This window comes from Solanum stenotomum, chromosome 7 (genome assembly GCF_019186545.1).
Source record: "Solanum stenotomum isolate F172 chromosome 7, ASM1918654v1, whole genome shotgun sequence".
NCBI lineage: Eukaryota > Viridiplantae > Streptophyta > Magnoliopsida > Solanales > Solanaceae > Solanum > Solanum stenotomum.
The window spans coordinates 7,288,967-7,310,717 of record NC_064288.1 but is presented as its reverse complement, the minus strand read 5'-3'; the positions used below and the strand labels follow the sequence as shown (position 1 = coordinate 7,310,717).

Below are 21,751 nucleotides of genomic sequence, written 5' to 3'. Positions count from 1 at the left end.
ACATTAGAACTATTCTTTTTTTTTTCTAGAATAATTTTTTATTTTTTTTTAGTTTGGAAAGCTGCTCATGACTTGTTTTCTAGCTCAATCTTCATAAATTGTATTTCTCCTTTACATATATAACCAATCACAGCTCCAACTTCATAAATTTCAAATAAAGCAAATAAATATTTAAAACCTATAGGCAAAAATGCCTCCTAACAATTGTTAAAACTCATTGAAGATAGAAGATTTGAATGTGACTGGACATTTGATTCATCAACAGACCGTTATCTAACCTTTAACTCGAAATTCGAAAATAGTTCGTTCATTCCTTGCTTTTGTTCTGAATGAATTTGGGGAAGAATGGAAATCTTCCGGATGAAACCACATCATTGCAATGTTTTTAGCTCCATTAAATAGAGAGAAAAGAAAGGAACGTTTTAGTACAGACTAGTCCTCATCGCGTAAATATGGTTAAAAATTCATACTGATGCACACGTTTCAACAAACACAAGCAGATTGTAAACATACCCTTTCAAAAATAAAGCAAAATCACATCCTCTTTTGCATGCCAAGAGAAGAGTAGACTTGCTTCATGCCGTAATTTGGCCATCTACAGTATTTTTTTAAAAAAAAATGTAATTATATACATGGTGAACACGCGTATTCTGCAGGTACTTGGAACTCTATTAATGCTCAGACAGCAACTTCATCAGTTTGTGGCAACATTGGAATGTAAGAAAGCCAAATGATGATGCTTCGTGAACAAATCGATAAACCCTCCTAAGTCTGCTTGTCTTTGTCTAAATTCAGCTATTTCATGCTAGTCATCCTGTATCCTGGAAACACAATTTGAGGAAGCAGATGAATTTTGTTGTCATCAGCAAAATTTCGAAAATTGCATGTAGAAGTCCAACTAATTTGTGAAGCTAGTGGGTTGAATGATCATTGAACTCTATATATTATTTTTTTGATGACAGAACTCTATATATTATTATTATGCAGTTACTAAACATCCTGCAAAAACTCATCTAATTGTATATGACACAACTAAAGTGTGATAAAGAGAAATAAAAGGAAGAAGGATAAGACGGTTTCTCTGTCAGCCAAAGGATGGGTTATTACTTGCTACGTATGGAAAATGTGTCTTGACCGAGAAGAGTTGGCTGATAGCGACATCTTCAATCTTCAAAGTTTTAAAAGTTGACTGGTAGTTAAGATTTCACTCAAGAACATCCTAGACTATGCAAAATATTCTCAGCACCAATGATGCAAGCAAGAACTGAATCCCATTTACTGCGCAAACACCAAGTAATGTATGAGAGAAGTCATAAGGTATAGATCATGTACTATGTATGACACCATAGATATACCTCGAATAGAGCCATACTCCAATCTCATACACCATAACGCTTCAAAGCCATACTTAGACTTGGCATTACATTATATGCTTGATAAGATCTTCTCAATTCAATAATCGAACCTACCTGCAGCAGAAGGCAGGAAGAAGAAATATTTCAGTACGACATATGAAAGACAATGACCATTCTACTACATTCCCAGGAGTATAACAGCAGTGATTTCTACTAGGTTGATAAAAATTACCAGACAACCTCAGAAAAACTACTTATCTTTAATCTGAGTTTGTTCTCTACCTGAAACACTTTGCCTATATAAGTTAACGGGTTAATTACATATTACCTCCTTGTGGTTTCAGTTGCAGTTAACTTCCTTCGTCATATGGAATAGATATCCCCTCATTGTGGACTCAAAAATCATGTGAATTACCTCATTACCGTTAAACCATGTTTCCCACTACTATTAATCCTTTGAAACAGTAGTAAAATTTCATATTTGCCTTGTTAAACTTATAATAATCTACCAAGCAACCCCACAATATAAATACATTACTTTATGACATCGCAATGGACAGAGGATTAAATTTTCGCCTGATGCAAGGCGAGGTCACAGCCCTCTGAAAGATGAGGGAATGGATTCCCTGCTATTTACAATATAGCTTTACAACATGATGCATGTAAACCAGAATATAAAGCAGATAACTACAAGAACATTCTGCATATATATCAAAATGTAGAGCAGGTAACTACAGGTACATCCCTCTTAGAAGAAATTGACAAGACTAGGAGATTGACAGTGATACAATCCTGGATAGCCCACACAGCATAGAGACAATTACTGTTTGAGGAGTTGAATTCATACCACATATATATAGTATCATGGAGGGTTAAAATAGGGCAAAGAAGATATTTGGAGGACCAGAGACGATTGTTGCACAGTTGGCTCAGGATCAATTCATGAAGTACCAGTCGTATTAAAAAGAAAAAATGGACTTGGGGTGTGAATTGGGAGAACTTACGACTGACTGAATATTGATCCAACTCTCTTATAGAGCAGTCCAACAGTAGGTATATGCCAATGCTGGACAATTGATGAAACATTTAACTTATCCAAGGAACAAGAAGAGACCAATTTCAAGTGCATAATGAGGGTGTCCAACAACTTATTGGTTGCTTAAAAGAGAATGAGGAATCTATTAAAAGATAACACCAGTCATTTTCCTTCTTCAATTAGTTCCTGGATAGAATAAGATGTGTAGAAGCAAGAGATGTTTGCTTATCAAATCGGCATGAAACAGATTAAGTCAAGGCACCTGCATCATGCTCTTTTTGGGGTTAGAGAGCCTAACTAGTGGGGGAGCGAGGGAGATTTGTGTGTGTTCGGAAAGCAACTATTCATGCATGAAAACCATGAACTTACAATCACTAGTACTGATGTCAAAAAAGATAAGTTAAGGTATCCACATCACATTCTTTTTGTTCCTCTTTTTTCATTTGCTTTTCCCTGAACCTTTGGGTAGAGAGCCTATTGGCAGGAGGGAGAGGAACTCGTGTGTGCTCCGAAAGAAACTATGCATGCCTGAAAACCCATGAACTTACAATTATTAGCACTGATGTCAATCCTATTGCATATCCTTCATTGATGCGCCGCAAATAATGGTCTAGAATGGTGGATGTGGTGGCCAAAACACTTAATAACAGACCACCTACACAACAATCCAATAAAATAAAAAAGAAAAGAGAAGTACCATCTGTTAGTGAATTGCACAAACAAGAAATATAGGTTTAGAGAGAGAGAGAAGATATGTACCCCAGAACCGCGTTGAAGCTTGAATCTTTGTCAAATATGCAATTGTGGCTTTTCCAGGTTTTATACTTGGAATTCTAGCACCTATCTTGTTTAAGTAATCAGCAATTTCTTTTGGCATGTTCGCCTGGTCACAAGTTTACCGTTAAGTAAAACTGAGCAAGAGAGAATATCCCTAAAAACCTTTCAAAAACTTTTCTTTCTTCAAGTGACAGAGGCATAGAAATTGCTATGAGATTGACATCAGATAATCAGTTTTTAATAACTTTTCTAAGTGACTTCCATCTTTCCTAAAATGACTACTCTTTCTCCCACTACTATTACTCAGAGAAACCTCAGCCTTATGTGGTCTTCTATCCTTTTTGACTTCCTGGCTACCTAATTAGTAACCTTAAAAGGTTGATTTCAGTTTCTATTTTCCCAACCTCAGCCCTGAACATCGTAAACTCACCAGCAAGTCTGGGTATCTTTTACTTATTTATTCACCTTTACTAGACCAACTGGTATTTTGGGTTTCCCCTAATGACTGGAGTGCTTCAATCCAAGGGAATAGGTAGAAACTTCTCAAACATCCTTGTTAAAAAGGACCTAGTGTATTGAATTGATTCCATTGATGTTCTATCCACTCCAATTGAACAGCAATCTTCAAGGAAAAAATATTTTGTGCATGTGACATTTTAAAATCTACTTTCTACATGCTAAGTTAATGGCAACTTACAATGTCAAATATGTTGAAGAGGAAGACAAAGAAAGCATAAACTGTATAGTAAACCCATGGATCTGCGCCATGTGAAGTGTCAGGATTCAAAGCGTCTCTAATGTGTTCCCAAAACCTTGAACCAAGAAGACTGCCAAAGGAACTATGTGTCAGAAATCTGTAGCTGAAAACCTCAAAAAACTGATGTCAACTGAAGCTCAGGTACAATGATGGCTCCATATCACTGATGTAGGTAAGATCCAACTTCTAAAACATTGGTAAAGAACCACTGAAGTTTTATATTTTATACGCAAACAACCACTAAAGTAGTGGTGTGACTGTAATCTAATTTAGTTGAATATAAAGTAACCTTGCAAGAATGCCGGGAAGTGCCAACAGATAAGAGGTAACAAGGATAGGCTGCATTCCTGCTGGATTTATGTTGAATGGGATATAAGGCTCCACTGCTGGAACTAGAGAATCCTCTCTGCTCAAGATGAGTAACTTAAATCAGATGCCAATATATAATATGCTATTCCCAAATGAGTACAATATATCTCTGTATGTAAAAAAAACTTAATTCTACAATAACTGGCTTCCTAGGCAGTACAAATTGATGTAATTGACTCAATTTAGTACTATGTTTTTGGTGTAATCAGTTATACTCAAATGCTACTATCTCCATAATTGATGTACTAGACTCAATTTAGTAAAAGATAGTAGGATTTGAAGGACATGTTGTAAATATTGACTAGTACAGTCTTAGTACTGTCTTTTGAAAAATATACAAAGTTCCAGTTTCAAAAAAAAAGGTAGTACAAATTTAAGTTGTAACCAAATCCCAAGCCAAATAAAAAATCTAATTCCAACTCAATTATTCAGGTTCTCAGAAGTAACAACTGGACAGTTTCTTTCTGTATACGTGAGTGTGAATACTTGTATGAATGTGTGTGTGCATGTGTGTATGTATCCATACTTACATGGCAGGCAGTCGTCAGGCACAAGCCAGACATGTTTTATCATCAATAAAACCAAGGCAAATTCCTTTTTCTTCAGACATGAAATGTCAATTAAGTGAAACAAATAGTTCAATCTTGTCCTAAAAGGCTACAAACTCAAGCAGAGTCACAAACTTTTCCCATTTGGTGGAGAAGTACATGCCTTGAGCATACAAATATATTAATGACAGTGTGCAGTAATATCTTTTATTACTCGCACTCACTTACACATGATCAAGCATGCAAGAGAAAGCAGCTACTTCAGTATTGCATGCACATGAAAGCTTCAATCGAGAGAAGTACAAACATAATGGAGTTTAGATGCATTTATAATAGTCAATGATTGAGCTACTCAATAATTCCTTGATAAGAAATTTCCACTCTACATACAGCTCCAGTTACAGCAGTAGTTAAAATTCCATCATAAGATTTCACTATAGCATTGCCCAGTTCTTAATTTAAGATTCCCTCGTTACTCAAGTAATGTTATATGTCCCCCGAAATCTTAGCTTGTAAAAACATTTACATAAGCATTAAGATACATGTAACTACGCGTATGAAGCTTTCACAATACTCCACAAACAGAAAATCTGGCTTCCAATAAAAAGAAAATGCAAAATCAACAGCAATTCAGGGTTAAAGTCACCTTGCACCAGAAGCAACTTTGAAACCATAATACTGCAGCTTAACTTTCCGGCACCCTTCACTCACAACGACAGCCCACATTGTAACGACAGTAAAAACACCTAGTACTGCAAGTACATAAAGCCACCAGTTCCCGCTACTTCCTGTGTATATGTTAAGGAGGAAGGGAACTTTAATCAATAATTTAGAGGGACCGGACTATGCAATCCTTGTATCAAATTATATTGTTATGTTCTGACTATTTCTCGGATCATGACCAAACTCCACCACAACTTTAAAATGGGTTCAGGACAGAAGAAGGGATCAATTCTCATACATAACATGCTGATATCCTTACCAATAGAGTACAATGATCAGAAAGAATTAAAAAGCTACAGTATCTCATTTGTAACCCACCTAATATTTGAGTTAACATTTTCTGCAATGTATCTGTGTAGCCAGTCAAAATGCCCACACAAATAATCAAAGTTGATCCTTGACCTGAACCATCCATTAGTCGTCAGCAAACATGAAAAGGGTCGCAGGAAATAAAAAAGGAAGTACTAACCAAATTTATCATTTAGTTATAACTTACATCAATCAATGGACTAAATTCCCTTACCAAATTAATTGGGGTCAGCTAATTTTCAGCCAGTTACATAATACCTCAAATACATCAATAAATCAAGCAAGTATCCAAGCCAAATTGGGGTCAACCAATTTTAGTCAATTACATAATTCTTCAAAACTCTTACAATCTCGGGTTCGAGCAGAAGAATTATAATAGGACTGCCACAAGTATGCCATAACAACTTCAACAGCCAGTGATACTAACTTTCATCAGAAATAAAAAGAGTCATCATGTCACTAGTTTACATTCCTTATGTTTCAATCAAACGGGCCTAGTTTTCTTTTTGGTCACAAAACGCAATCCACGTCCCCTAAAGTTAAGTTTAAACACAATTGGCGAAACTCAAAAGGTCGTTGACCATTTGTTTGAACTCTTCCCTAAGCAACTCCGTTTCTATTCTTTTTTTGGAGGGACAAGGATCTTTGTCTTTAGCAGACTAACAGGAAAAAGCCTAAAATTGGGGAAAACAAGTTGAATTAGAATTCTAAGAGATGTTTACAAAGGAAGTAAGAAAAGAAAATTAAGATACAGAAAGAAGCACGGAAGGAAATAAATACCAAATCCAGACTCGGTTATTTTGTCGCAGATCCATGACATAGTCATTGCACCAGAAACTAAAAGGGACATAGTCATCAACACATGCTTAACCCTGCAACGAAATGAAGGTCATTCTGAGTGGTACTAATTTCGGCCAACATCAAGCAAATAATACATCAACAGCATGAGAAAAAACTTTGACCTAAACAATTGGGGATGAGGAACAATAATTTACAAACCCTCTCAACTGTGAAAGATGTAAATATATCCAACCTAGCCATAACTCTATTGCGTGTCTCATCAATTAGTACTATGTCATTCACAAATAGCATACAGAGTGGTGGCTAGACCGATTTTGTTGGGGCAGAGTGCTGGCCAATCAAGAACTTCCATTTTTGAAAGATGGAAGTTGCGGAAATGAGGATGCTGAGATGGATGTGTGGACACACTAGAAGAGATAAGATTAGCAATGAGGATATTCGGGACAAGGTGGGAGTGGCCTCCGTGGTGGACAAGATGAGGGAAGAAAGACTGAGATCGTTTGGACATGTGAAGAAGAGATGCACAGATGCCCAGTGAGGAGGTGCGAGAGGTTGAATATAGTGGGTACAAGGAGAAGTAGAGGTAAGCTGAAAAAGCACCAAGGAGAGGTGATTAGACATGACATAGCACAGCTCTAGATTATTGAGGATATGACCTTAGATAAGAGGGTGTGGAGGTCACGTATTAGGGTAGAATGTTAGTAGATATGAAGTGTTGTCTTGCTTTTCAAGGGGTTAAGCCATATTCTTATAATATCTTGCTTTGATTCCATCATTGACGGTTGTTTATTGTGTTTAGGTTATCGCACTATTATGTGGTCGTTATTGTTTCCTTATTAGTTGCGTTGTTTTCTTCACTGTCGTTTTTCTTTTTTTCATACCTACTTTGATATGTGTACTCGAGCCAAGGGTCCTTCGAAAATAGTCTTTTAACCTCCACAAGGTAGGGGTATGGTATGCTATACTCTACCCTCCCCCGACCCCACTTGTGGGATTTCACTGAGTATTCTATTGTTGAGAATGTGGAACAAGAACAATTCTTGCGACCTTTTGGAAGAAATGGAGTTAGAATGATGTTACTGGAAAATGAACTCCCAAATTACACAATAAAAATAATAGTGACCTTTTGTGTAGAATGAAAATGAAAATAGCAAAAGTATGCTCCCATTGATTATTACACGAAAAAATTGTACTTCTTACCTATGATTGGCAGCATATATTGAATATGGAAGTGAGTGACAAGAGAGAATAAGAGCTTCCAAAATTGCAAAACCAAGCGAGATCCACCATCTAAAATAGATCCAAAGTTTCATAAGCTTGTGCAAGTTTGTGATGACAAAAAAAAGAAATTGACCACCAAAGTAAAGAAACAACCCATCTCACTTATTGAGATGAAAAACTAGACATACATATAACTCTTGATCTTCTCATGCCCATCTAAGCCCTCTTTTCTCAGCTTCACTAAAGAAGGAAGAACGTGACATAATACCTGTACGGGAAAGTTGGCATTCACTAGTTTAGCACAAAATTGAGGCATTATGCAACAGAAGGATGGATCAAACAATTTCACATGCCTTGGTCTCTCAAACCAGAAGGACACATGAATCAGTTGCTCATTCAGCAACAATATTAATCAACTAAAGAGCAAACACATTTTGTTCCACCTCTATAAAAATCCTTTTAAAGAACTCCTTTTATTTTTAGGAAGATAAAACCCTTCAGTAAAATGGCTAGGCAAATCGACAAAAATGAATAAAAAAGAAATGATGTTGGACGAACGGATAAGGTACTTTTGCAATGGGGCACTCACTAAGCATGATTACCGTTGTTGTTCAAATACCTTTTCTTATTAACTTAAACAGCAAATTTAGCTGTTATTTTCACTTTCTCCAACTCAAATGATAACCTCTCCTTTTTATAGATCCAACTCTGATAATTTTTTTACTTGGTGACTTAGATCCAACTCAGATAATTTCCGCCTCCAGGATCCCTTAAATATCTTATAGAAATCACTTTGATAGATGCAGATACTGTTTACGCAATTTTCGCCTGGAATTTCTCCTTCTACTTTTTATACACCAGAATTTCCTAAGGACAAGTGGCGCACGTATGGGAACTCAACTACATTTTTTCACCTGACATTTGTATAGTACATACTACACAGGTCGGTCCACAAAAAGATCTTTATAATTCACTTTCTGAAGAAATGCTACTCTGGTACATCCCTCTGGTGGTCCGACACAACAAATATATTTACTTAAGCAAAACATGGAAACAAAAACTTCTTTTCACATAATATGATAAGCCAAATTTTGATATCCTGGTTCGAAATATTTATATCTGGTGAAAGAAAGCTGACCTGCATAAGAATGGATGCTGCTATCTGAGGACTGACCCCAAGTTGGAAAAGAGAAAGTTTAAGTTCTGGAGTGGAATCACCCAGTTGATCTGCAAGGACGGTTTATTAATAATTACATGGGAGGAAACTCCATTCAGCGAGTTTGAAGAACCAATAAGCTCAACCAACTTACTTCAAAACTGATCTAAATTAACTAGGAAAATATTGGTCTAGATGAAAAGGCGACTTACCAACTGATTTCGAGACAAAGCTGAGATAGTCTTCTGGAATCAACTTCCTGTCAAATCCTGGAAGAGGAATGAAATATCCTATACGACTAATGACAATTAAGATGGCAGTCACAAACAGCCTTCTCCTTATCTCACTCTTGAAAAAAGACTCAGCAGCATTATCAACGACGGAACCCAGTCTTACAAAGTTCAAGAATCTATTTCTAAATTGCTTCTGCCTAGGCTGCAAGGACACAAATTCGTTGGCATCTGTAGATGTTAGTGACACTCCCTCATCTTCACTCACTGATGAAGACTGTCCATAATGTAGTGTTTCTCCTGATGCTGCCCTGATACTTGTATAGTCGCTTGAATTTTGATGGGTGAAATAGCTGGGCAATTCTTTCTTTCCATGAGACAATATCGGCCCCTTCCGTGAAGAAAAGTGCCTTCTACTCGAGTCAGAAAATTTTAACTTGAGAGGAATGTGTATTCTGTTCAGTGGCAAATTATAGAAATGGAGATTACATCCAGCAAACTTTCCTGCTAGCCAAAAGTAATAAAAAAAGAAGGTTGATCTTAAATGTGTTTCTACCAGTAAGAGCAACATAGAGCTTGAGTAATAGGATGATGAAGCAAATATATATGCTTTAGGTTTGTTAAGATTGGCACGTAATCCAAGTTATATGTTGCCACATTTTGTATAGGGCAAAAGAGAGTTTTAATATATATACTCCAGTCCAAACTACGCAAAATTCCTAACCAAACTAACAAGTGACGAGTTTAACAATTTCTTTTCCTAGGAAGGTATTAACATAATTACATCCCCTTGTCAACGTGCTTTAAGATAATTGTATTTTTAGGATAACTCCCTAAAGCCAAATAAAGTTATGTCAACTAAACAGAACCTGGAAAGCTCACTTAAAAAAGAGTAGATCATGGCTTCGTAATTTACACTGTACATATTGAGTTTCAAAATCTGATCTTGGAGCATTCTAGTGTAAGTACCAAATATACCCTACTAGAACCATTGCTTCAGTTATTCATCATTCAACTCCAGAAACACAAAGAAGGACTTACAATTTATCAAACTAAAGTAATAGTAACATCTTTTTAACAGGAAAAACTAGTAATATCTAATTTATTTAAAACCAAAGCTGAAGTGAAAGATAGTTGTCTTATATCAGCAGAGTAAGTTGTGATTGTGAAGAACTTAGTTTGTTCTCCAGTTAACCTAGTTCTTTGCTCACCTCTCTTCATATCTTGTTCAGTTGGAAATGAGTCAACACTGCAGAACACATGATATCGGCCAGCTCTATCAAAACCACATTGATAGGGTAAATAATATTTCTCATCTTTCGTTTCTTCGTTGTTTACTTAGTGTAATTCTAGAATCTCCTGCCCTTCATTGTTTTCTCTTTTGTTTCTATAATTTGTTGCAAGAAGGGAGTGAACTCCTTTATCAATGCTTGTTACAATCTCCCTTCATTACACACACGCACACGAGAGAGAGAGAGCAATCAATGTCTCTATCAAAAAATTAACTTAGAAAATCATTCATGTGACACTCATTTCATAATTGAGGAAAACAATACTATGCTAAACAAATAAGTAGACAATAGAATATTAATGGCAAAGCCATTTACTTAATTTTCTTGTAACATTCCGCAGTTTTAACAAAGACTGACCTGTGATTAATTTGAAAACAAATAAGAGCGAAAAAAAGAAGTATACAGACTTGCCTCGAATCCTCAGGTCCGTCGTTGTGGAAAGCGGTGTATAAGAGCTGAGAATGGCGGCTTCCATGGCAGAACTTGAATGAAAAGTGCTCTAAACCTTGAGCTCCGAAATCAAAATTGTTCAATCCTTATCGCATAGCTTTTCCAATATAGGATGTCAAATAGTCCACACAGAAAAAAGGTAAAGATTAAAATGAAGGGTACAAAACCCTGAAAACGGAAATCTTGACAGTCTACAGGAGTTCAGTTATGGAACTGAGAGGTAAAAGGAGCTCGACAACTCACTCCAAACACGAAGAAAGAAGCCCTCTGTGGCTTGTATTTTTGTAGAAAGTGAGAGACAGCCGAGCAAGAAAGGTCACAAAGATAGAAGACCGACTGGGCAATAAATATTTGAGTGTGGGTTTTAGGGGTGGGCATAAATAAGGAAAAGAAAAAAATTTTGTGTGGGGGTTTAATAGGGGTGGGCATAAATAACAGAGAAAAATGAATTGAATCGCACTAATTTAGTTTTTTGATTTTGATTTTTCAGTTTGATTTCAGGTGTTTTAAAAAAAAAAAGTTTAATTTTTTTATTTGATGTTCAGGGTAAGGATTTTGGTATTTTGGTGCATCAAAGAATCAAACTTTTTAAATTTTAACTAAAAAATAAAAGTTAATTAGTAGTTAAATCATTCATAAACAAATTAGATTAGATTTAATATTCAAATAGTTAAATTCACGTAGAAAATCTTTAAAAATATCGAATCAAATCAAATCGAAGTTGAGAAAAATGAATCGAACTAATTCAGTTCGATGTTCGGTGCACATTTTTTTAAATAAAAAATTAAAGAAACGAATCGTAATTTGATTTTTAAAAAAATCAAACAAAAATGGAACGCTCATCCATAATATATTTTTCATCCGATATAATTAAGAGAGAACAATCACAACCACTACAACACGTTATCTCTTATTTATATGTCAAATGTTATTATTAAAAAAAAATGATACTAGCAAAGGAAAAAGAGAAACAAACGCAACTTAAAGAGATGGAAATAGGGGAGCATTAACTTTTTCTTATTTTTGAGTATATCAAAATTGTTCGCATAATTCACTTAGACACATTAACTAGAGTAGTACCTATTAAATACTTTTATTGTTCAAAACGAATATCTATTAGACATTTTCGTTGACATGGCAAAGAAGGTGCACTACACAATTTTATTTTTTTTGGTTTTTTTTTTTTTTTTTTGCAATATATCAAAAGAAGAAAAAAGAACTTAGAAACTAAATTAAGAAATTTAAACTTCAAACTTTCATATGAATCTTTTGAACTGCTAAAATTAAAAATATGATATCTTGGGGAATCTCAAACCCTATCATCTATTTTATTCTCCAAATATAAAGTTTCTTATTTTTTCAGACAATCAACTTCAATCCAATTATCTATTTTACTCTCTAAAAAATAAAAAAAATTTCTCTCCTCAATATTATATTATTATTTGTATTTCATTCTTATTTTCTTATTTCATAATATAAATCATTTCTTCTTTTTGCAAATAATCACTCTTAATCTTTATGTAATACATAATTTTATTTTATTTTCAAATTCTTCATTTAATATAAAATTATATTTTATTCTAAATTTCTAAATATCATAAATTGCAATAAATATTATTAATTCAGGATGGAAGTAGTATACTTATCAATAATATGTTTTAGATATTATATTACTTAGAAAATAATTATAAATATTGGAGACTTAATTAATAATCTTATATAATATAAATAATATTAAAATAACTTAAAATTACATATTTAAAGTGACCATTTCTTTAAAAAAAAAAAATTGAAAAATTATTAATTTGGGCGGAAGTAGTAACTTGTTAATAATATATTTTAAATGTTATATTACATTATAAAATAATTACAAATGATAAAGACTCAATTAGTAATATAGTAGAAATACTATTATAATAATCAAAAAATAAAATAGAGAGGTGTCTAGTAGTTTATTCAACTCTCTATAATTGAAGAATAGAGAGTGAAATAAAGAGTGATTAGAGAACTCATTCTCTATTTCTCTCTAAATACAGATAATGGAGAGTAAAATAGAGATGGATTGGAGATGGTCTTAAAACCTAACTTTTATGAAAGGTCTGAATTTGAACTATATTTATGAGTTGAAACTTCAGACTTATGTTCACTTCGGATGATTGTATTGGGTGCATTGTGACCTCGTACGATCATGTTGTATGAGCAACAATCGCTTCCTCACAATACTTATGAGATAGCATGTCACACTTTGGTCAAGTCAGACAAAAATTATTAAAGAAATGGCCATGGAAATGGGCCAGTTATAAAAGTTGGATTATAAATTGATTAAAATTTTACATCTTCACATATTTGGCTATTACTTAAACAGAGGTTCTATACATTAAAAGAGAATGACTATTTATGCCAAGATTTTCATAGTGGGCGAGTACTTATAGAAGCCCAATTCCTAAAAAAAACCCATCCGCCATGGATTAGACTCTCGACAGTTACCTTCCCACTAATTCCACATAGTAGTTGTACACCTCAATCATACATATATCCTCCATTAAAAAGCAACAGAAAACTCCTCCTCCACAGAGGAACAAAATAATAAGTGACTAATATATTTTGATTTGATTCGATTCGATTCCATTTTGCAGTATCAAATCTACAATATCTCATTCAAATGCTCGGCGGTTCAATTTCCGGTGGCCGTACTAACGTCCGTGTCGTCGTCGTCGGCGACCGTGCTACTGGCAAATCAAGCCTCATTACAGCTGCCGCTAGTGAAACTTTTCCGGAAGAAGTTCCACCGGTGCTTCCTCCAACTCGACTTCCTGCCGATCTCTATCCTGATAATGTTCCTGTTACGATCATTGATACTTCCTCAAGGTTCGTGTTGTGTATTTTGGAAATTGAATAGTTGATTTGTTATCAAGGTTATAGTGTTTCGATGAATTGATGTATGGGATGATGTGTAGTTTGGAGAGCAGAGGTAAGGTTGCTGAAGAATTGAAGCGAGCCGATGCTGTTGTCCTTACCTATGCTTGCGATCAGCCTTCTACACTCAATCGCTTGACTACTTTCTGGCTTTATGAGTTCCGTCGCTTAGAGGTGTCCAATTTTGTGTGCCTTATTGTTATTGTTAATGTAGTTTTGAAAAATATTTTTGTTCATTTTTCTAAATTTTTTGTTTAGATATTTCTGAATCAAACAAAAAAAATGAATATCTTCCTATTGGAATGGTAAAACACACATTTTAAAATATTGGCCAAAATTTGCTAATTCCTGAAAAGTTTACGTGTTTTTGCTGTAAATGGATTGAATTCTGTATTATTAGGCCTATGTATTCATGAGTTAGTTTTAGTATTGTGGCGTTGTAACCTAGAAAGTGTTGTTTGTGTTTTAGTTCATGCAATTATATAGTCGTTCCAGTATCATTGTTATGGAAAGTAATTAAGTGCAATTTTTTTTGGATGGATAATTACTTCTATAGTCTGCATTGAGAAATGAGAATGTGACTTCTATGCATTTAATCACTTGAATTACCATGGTTAGATCAAGGTGCCGGTAATTGTTGTTGGCTGTAAGCTAGATAAGCGAGATGAGGAGCATCATATGAATCTTGAGCAAGTGATGGCTCCAATCATGCAACAGTTCCGTGAGATTGAGACTTGCATAGAATGTTCTGCTGCAAACCTAGTTCAGGTGGGTGCAACTTGTTACTAGGGATTTTTCCTTGCAAAGGTTTTTTAGTTCAACAGAAAGATAATTTTTAACCTTTGCAGGTACCTGAAGTGTTCTATTATGCTCAGAAAGCTGTACTTCATCCAACAGCTCCACTCTTTGATCATGAAACTCAGGCTCTTAAACCCCGTTGTGTTAGAGCACTGAAACGGATATTTATTCTTTGTGATCATGACATGGATGACGCTCTCAATGATGAAGAGCTTAATGAGTTTCAGGTTATTCTTCATTTTGTAGTCCTCGAGTTTATTAAAACATTCGATTACTTTCTTTCAAGAAACCTTATTCTATAGCATTTTCTGTTTTTTATTTCCATCAAAAATTGGCAGATTAAGTGCTTCAATGCTCCCCTGCAGCCTGCTGAGATAGTGGGTGTCAAAAGAGTAGTACAGGAGAAGCTACCTCAAGGTGTAAATGACCTGGGGCTTACATTGACAGGGTTTCTTTTTCTTCATGCACTTTTTATAGAGAAGGGTCGACTTGAGACCACTTGGACCGTGTTAAGGAAATTTGGGTACAATGATGAAATCAAGCTGAAGGATGATAACCTTACAATACCATTCAAAAAAGCTCCCGATCAGGTGAGACTATTTTTGAAGCAGATGATTATTATGATACTTGTTTCGTGCAAGATATTGTTAGGGTTATAGTTGGCTGTCTGTGTTTGGAAGAAACTTGGCACTGAGGCTAACAGGAAAAATCATGTCGAATATCAATAATTTGTTGACCTAGTTTGCACAGAGTTTCTGGTTCATGGTGAATCAGCTCCGTTGTTCAGAGTTCCTATGATGGAAAATTATCAAGGATCAGATGATAGGAACCGTCTTTCTCTGTCCCAATGCTGCTTCATTTTTTTTTTCCTTTTTCTGAAGGTGTGAGTTGTCTTACACAATATTGTTTGTTACAAGAAAACTCCGGTGGTATACTCATATTTTTCTTGTGGAACGCTGTCTTTCTTTTAGTTCCCTTCTCAATAATGTTTGTCTGCTTGCAGAGTCTGGAACTGACCAGCGAAGCAGTGGAGTTTTTGAAAGGGGTCTTCAGCACATTTGACACTGATAAAGTATGACACTATTTTTTCATGCATTTTCTTTTATATAAGTACTCCCTCCGTCCCATTTTATGAGGCACTTTTCGGATTTCGAGATTCAAACAAGTCTATCTTTGACCGTTAATTTTTCATGGATCTTTTAAACATTTTGAATTATCAATTATTGTGACTTATAGTACTTTTTACGTAATTTACAATTATATAAATTTCATTTAATTTTTTTTTTTAAGATTTCATGCACGAATTCCTGGTCAAACTTAAACTGTTTGACTCTCGAAAAACGAAAAGTTCCACATAAATTGGGACAAAGGGAGTAACTGTTTTCTTTTTCATGCATTTAATATGACTTGATAATAAAGTGGATCATTATATGCATCCATTGTCTCTAGGGGGTGGGGTTGCTCTGAGTAACTAAAGGTTATGCAGTGAGTTGATCTCACCAGAACTCTTGGGTCGTTAAGATAGAGAGCAATCTTTGATACAGGAAGTCCAAAAGAATGTTGATCGGGCTCTTAAAATGTCAAGGGGTGTGTGTCGGATTTGCCAAAAGTAGTGTATTCTTGGAGAATCCGACACGGGTGCGGCATCGAAACTGAAGAGTCCGCTCAACTTAGTTACTAAGACTAATGAACAATTATTTAGTCACAATGTAAATTTGACCAAATTAGAAATGAAAAATTGAACTTCAAGGAATTAAATTGAGCCAAATTCCAATTGTCCCCACTTTTTTAAAGATTCCAAAGAGAACTTGAAGAGGATAAAGAGTGAATGGAAGATGGTCAGACGCCAATTGCTTGGCTTGTATAAAGATTCAGACTCAGAGAATTGGAAGAACACTAAGAATTTGTCCAAGCTTACAGATTTGGACAGAGATTTAGGATTTATTTCTCATTACCGTCCTCATATCTGGACGAAAGAGGAGCTCTATCTGTTTTTGACTGCAATTTTGATTCCATAATTAAGCCGTGTCAAGTTGCAGGTGTATTGTTTTTTTCCTTATTTTTGTTTCTTCAGAGTGGCGAAACTTTTTTAGTTTTTTCACGAGGATAACATATTTTGAATGCCCAAGCTCTCTTCTTGTCTTTGTTTGAAGTAGTTTTATCGTTACACAAAACCAATTAATATCCTCAGTCAGTACTGTTCCAAAAGGTGTTTACTTCTACCATTGCAGAGTTCTGGGTAATCTTTTAGATCTTCTTGTCACATCATATACCAACATGAAAGCAATCTTTTTGCCAATTTTGTCTTATAATATCCCTATCTCTTTTTTATCTGGGTAGTTTGAGTTTGTTTTCGACACTATTATTTTTCCATATCTAAGTTGTTGGTCTTCCTTTCATTGACTTGGAGAGATTTGGACATAGCTTTCTACATATTTTTCCTGTCTGAGATATATTCTATTACTGAAGTTTTAATTAGCTACTACTTTTTGGATAAATTTAGGAACCCCTCCAAATATGTCACTAAGTAGGTGGTATGCTCTAGTTTGAGTGGAAATTCTTTTGGAGAAATTTCAGACAAATGTCAGAATTTGGTTGTGTAACAATTTCCTATTTGAAATGTCAGTGGTCTGTTGATCCTTTCCTGTTTCAGTGAAGTGTGAGTTTTTTCCTATGCCCCCAACCCGCCGGCCAAATGAGATTATTCATAATGGTCAATGAAGTGGATTGAGATCCATGAGGTCTCAGTGGCGGCAAAATACTAGGTGATTTCTCCCCATCTGTCCAAGCCTCGATGAATAGAGTAACTCGATACCTGCTGGTGGGGGTAGCAGGTGTCCCGTGGAATTAGTCAAGGTGTGTGCAAGCTGACTTGGACATCACAGTTATTAAAACAAAATACTAGTAAGACTGGTGATTATGCAAATACTTTTTGCCAAGCCTTAAAATTCTTTGGATAATACCAGAAATTTTGAACTTTTTTTTTTGTTCCTAAATCTATAATCTTTGTTTTATGCAGGATGGAGTTCTCAGAAATTCTGAGCTTGATGATCTTTTTTCAACTGCACCGGAAAGGTAAAAAGGTTTCTTTGAGCTCTTTGAATTATGTATGTTTGGATGGTTTTGGTGCACACTTCCTGCTAAGACTGTAGGTTTAGTTATTAGGATACTACTTGTTACAAATCTTGTCCATTCATTGATTGAAGTTGTTTCACTTTTTACATCTGTTTCCACTTTCCTAAGGGTTATTACAAAATTATTTCAATCCTATAGGGGGAATTTGTGAAATATGCCTATAAGCTTTTGCTTGACACATAAAAATTGATCGAATAAGACAGCTTTTAGCAGATTTGTAACACTTCTACCGTGAATCTCATATAGAGTGTCGAGTCTTTTCTTAAATGGTAGCTCTGAGTAATTTGTGTGCAGCTAATTGCGAGGATGTGAAGTTTTCAGTCTTTTGACTTTACTAGGGATGAGTTAGGATTATGCTAGCAGATTGATTTAGACAACTTCTCTTTTCAGTTATCTGATTTTCTTTTAGTACAGGTTTTGTAAATAATTTTTCTCATTATCACCGATCCTCTTTGTTTGAATCTTATGTTGAGAAGTGTTCTCGACTCGTCTTCTCTCTCTTTTTAGTTGCCCTTCCCTCTGAGCTGATTGCTAAACCTGGCTTTTTATGTTTGAAAAATTGCAGTCCCTGGGGTGAAGCTCCCTACAAGGATGCTGTCGAAAGAACTCCATTGGGGGGCTTGTCTCTTTCTGCTTTCCTATCTGAGGTTCTTACTGCTAACTTTCTTTCTTCATTGCACTGTCAAGAGGGTTTCATAATACTTTCAAATTTCTTCCAACAGATCCGATATCATTTCCTTTCAAGATCAGATAATTTGGAAATATACCTTTCTTGCTTACATGCCCTACATGCTTTGAGCAGTTAACTTGTTCAAATGTAGTAGATAGATCACCACCCAAAATTTAATTGACTTTGGTTTTCCTTCCTTTTTTTTCTTCAGAAAACTGTGTACAAGGTCATTAGGATACTTATCTTATAGATTGCTCTCCAGGATTTTTTTATTAATAAATGGGATTTTGCTAGTCTGCTATTTCTGGTGTACTTTTACCTTTTTACATATAATGCTTATAATGTCACATACTCTAGTTGACATCTACTTCTACCGGACAAAAAATAATTTCTGTTAAGGCATGTTATTAAAGATCAAAACTGCTTATTCTTGCAATATCAGTGGGCTCTTATGACGTTGCTGGAACCAGCTCAGAGTTTGGCCAACTTGATATACATTGGGTATAACTGTGGTGCTGCATCAGCACTCCGTCTTACCAGGAGAAAATCAGTTGATCGCAAGAAACAACAGACAGATCGAAATGTTTACCAGTGTTTTGTTTTCGGTCCTAAAGGATCTGGCAAGTCGGCCTTGCTGAAGTCGTTGTTGGGAAGGTATCTATATGAATTTAAGCTAGTGAATTGCTGTTGTTAATAATAGTCCTTGTTTCTGGCTATTAAGCATTTTTCCAAAATTCTTTTTTGTATATAGCAGATTTCCATTTTGCTTGTAATTGGCCAGCCAAATGACCATATCTCCCTTCTGTCATTTTCTCAACTATCCTTAGCCTGGCAATTTCTGATGCATAACTTTTTTTCGCTAAAGGCCTTTCTCAGAAAATTATGCGGTGACAACTGACGAGCACTATGCTGTTAATGTTGTTGACCGTCTTGGGGTAAGTGCTCTCAGAAGAATTCTCATTTGACTTGATAGGATGTTAGTTGATCTTTCTAAAACTGGTGTACCAGTGTGCTGCAAATATGAGTAAGAGCTCCTACATGTGTTAGGTTCTATGCACATGATTCATTACGAATATGCATAGGGTTAATTAATAGAGTCATGCTTTTCTTTGATCCATGGATGCGCATCCTGTGCAATATGTGTGATCATTGCATTTGCAATTGTATTCCCTTGCTGAATGCTTTCGAATTGACATAAGGGTATTAAGGGGCCGGGCTGGGGTCTGGACTCTGGGTTGGTTATCGGGTTGGGAGGGTCTGTTTCCAACCGAGCTGGGTTTATCCGGGTATAGTTAGGCCCGTGCAGGGCCGGGTTCTACTGGACCGGGCTGGACCAGTTTTATATTAAAATAATATTTTCTAATTTAATTAAAATTTAGTTTTTTTTTAACTTCTTAATACATATAAAAAAATCAGGGCTGGTCTGGGTAACCAGTTTGACGCTACCAGGTTGGATCGATTCCGGGCCGTCGATACTCCAGCTATGATCGTGCGGCTCGGTTTTTGTGATGAACCCAGCCCAACCCTGCCCCCTCTGGCTGGTCCGGTTCCGGGTTGACCCGGACTGTTTAATACCCTTAGATTGACATCCAAGTAATTGCCATCTTACTAAGTACTGGTTTTATTGCAGGGAACTAAGAAAACACTTGTACTTAGGGAGATTCCAGAAGATGAAGTTAAGATGATTCTATCTACTAAGGAATCTTTGGCATCTTGTGATGTAGCAGTGTTTGCATATGACAGGTGAGTAATGCAAGATATAAGTGACTAGCAGCTTGTAGTGTATAGTTGAATTCATTGGCATAGTCCATCACCTTGGATATAGACAGGTTCCTTCTTCTTCATCGTTGTGTTGATAATGCTTTGCTTTTTGTGTGAGTACTTTCTTCTTCTTTTTCCCTCCTTTAGCTCCGATGAGTATTCTTTAAAAAGAGCATCGGAATTGCTGATGACTGTGGCAAGGCGAGGGGAAGTTAGTGGTTTCATGGTGCCTTGTCTATTTGTTGCTGCAAAGGATGATCTTGATTCATACCCAATGGCAATAAAAGATTCAGCAAAGGTATTTACATTGATCAAATTGTGTTCTGTTTTGTGCAGAGATCGAATGTAGTGAATGTACCCTGGGTTTTTCATGAATTACATAAAAAGATTTTATGCTTGGTTTTTATTTCTACATATGCTGTTTTGATAAAATTTTGAAATATTTGTCCAGATATGTCAGAATTTTGGAATAGATGCACCTATTCACATTAGTGTGAAGGAGAGAGATCTGAACAGCATGTTCAATAGAATTGTCACTGCTGCAGAGCACCCTCATTTAAGTGTTCCTGAAACTGAAGTTGGACGTAGCCAGAAACGATATCGTCATCTTGTTAATCGCTCTCTTATGTTTACTTCAGGTACTTTGAATCTAATACCCCTAAAGATATCTCCAAAGAGAAGTAGAAAATGGAACTGAATGAATGAACATTGGCACTGAAGATAGGCCTGGCATATTAGAGCCAATTTTTTTGAATCAAATTATTGTATTCCATCTGACTCTTGACTAAAATTGCAGTTGTGGCTGCTGTTGCCGTTGTTGGACTGGCAGCATATCGATCTTATGCTGCACGGAAGAATACCTCAAGCTAGGTAATGTCCTGTGTCTACTCGAGAACGGATAGTCAACTTTTTGACCTAATAAGAAAATTCTCCCGCTATTCCTTTGATCTTACCAGAGAATTAGCAAAATGTCCTTGTACATAGAGTACGGTCAGACTTCTCCCAAGGTTATTTGAGTTTTGTCTATCTGGTCTTATCCATTTCCTGTTGAAAGTATCAGCTAGGCGCTATTTTCCTTCTTCGTACTCTGTTTTAGAAAGAGCAATTTACCTCTTTGAGGTATTGTTTATTAGTAATGTAATTTTTAGGTGGCATTTGGACTTTGGAGATGATTATTAGAAAAGTTCTGGGAAAACAATTCTGGGAATAGTTGCTCCTCTGGATTAGTTTTTCTGGAATTCTGCGTAATTAACTTTTTCTCATTTCTTTTTTAAAATTAACGTTTCATTCTGAATAGTAAAAAAGGTAAACAGTGTGTCTGTATGTATTGATCTATGTGCATTATTAGTATATTACTAATTTCAAATTTCGTGGTCCACCAATGTAGATGTATGAGGAATATTAGGATAGGAATGAAGGGAAAAGGCATAAATTCCCCCTTCAACTT

The 21,751-nt window shown here is 35.6% G+C and overlaps 2 protein-coding genes across 5 annotated transcripts; one reads left to right on the top strand and one right to left on the bottom strand.

The window, feature by feature from the left end:
- Window positions 1-371: 371 nt before the first annotated feature.
- Window positions 372-11,368, bottom strand: LOC125870624 (preprotein translocase subunit SCY2, chloroplastic). Of its 4 annotated transcripts, none has more exons than XR_007446921.1 (15): window positions 10,986-11,368; window positions 9,265-9,786; window positions 9,035-9,123; window positions 8,085-8,164; window positions 7,876-7,965; window positions 6,655-6,746; window positions 5,884-5,967; window positions 5,489-5,630; window positions 4,215-4,331; window positions 3,866-3,995; window positions 3,151-3,274; window positions 2,940-3,046; window positions 1,356-1,469; window positions 1,108-1,278; window positions 372-821 (listed from the first exon to the last, which is right to left on the bottom strand). XR_007446921.1 is itself a non-coding variant. In XM_049551094.1 (14 exons), exons 1-13 carry the CDS (start codon window positions 11,047-11,049, stop codon window positions 1,380-1,382), a joined length of 1,731 nt encoding a protein of 576 aa, XP_049407051.1. In that variant the 5' UTR covers window positions 11,050-11,368; the 3' UTR covers window positions 372-821; window positions 1,333-1,379. The 4 variants fall into 4 exon arrangements, 2 of the variants coding, with proteins under 2 accessions (XP_049407051.1, XP_049407052.1); XR_007446922.1 differs by having other exon boundaries at window positions 372-814; XM_049551094.1 differs by lacking the exon at window positions 1,108-1,278 and having other exon boundaries at window positions 1,333-1,469.
- A 2,186-nt stretch (window positions 11,369-13,554) lies between these two features.
- Window positions 13,555-21,530, top strand: LOC125870739 (mitochondrial Rho GTPase 1-like). Its single transcript, XM_049551238.1, has 14 exons — window positions 13,555-13,892; window positions 13,982-14,114; window positions 14,559-14,708; window positions 14,789-14,965; window positions 15,077-15,328; window positions 15,742-15,810; window positions 17,758-17,813; window positions 18,439-18,520; window positions 18,986-19,197; window positions 19,409-19,478; window positions 20,174-20,286; window positions 20,452-20,602; window positions 20,756-20,942; window positions 21,101-21,530. Exons 1-14 carry the CDS (start codon window positions 13,687-13,689, stop codon window positions 21,172-21,174), a joined length of 1,932 nt encoding a protein of 643 aa, XP_049407195.1. The 5' UTR covers window positions 13,555-13,686; the 3' UTR covers window positions 21,175-21,530.
- The last annotated feature ends 221 nt before the right edge of the window (window positions 21,531-21,751 follow it).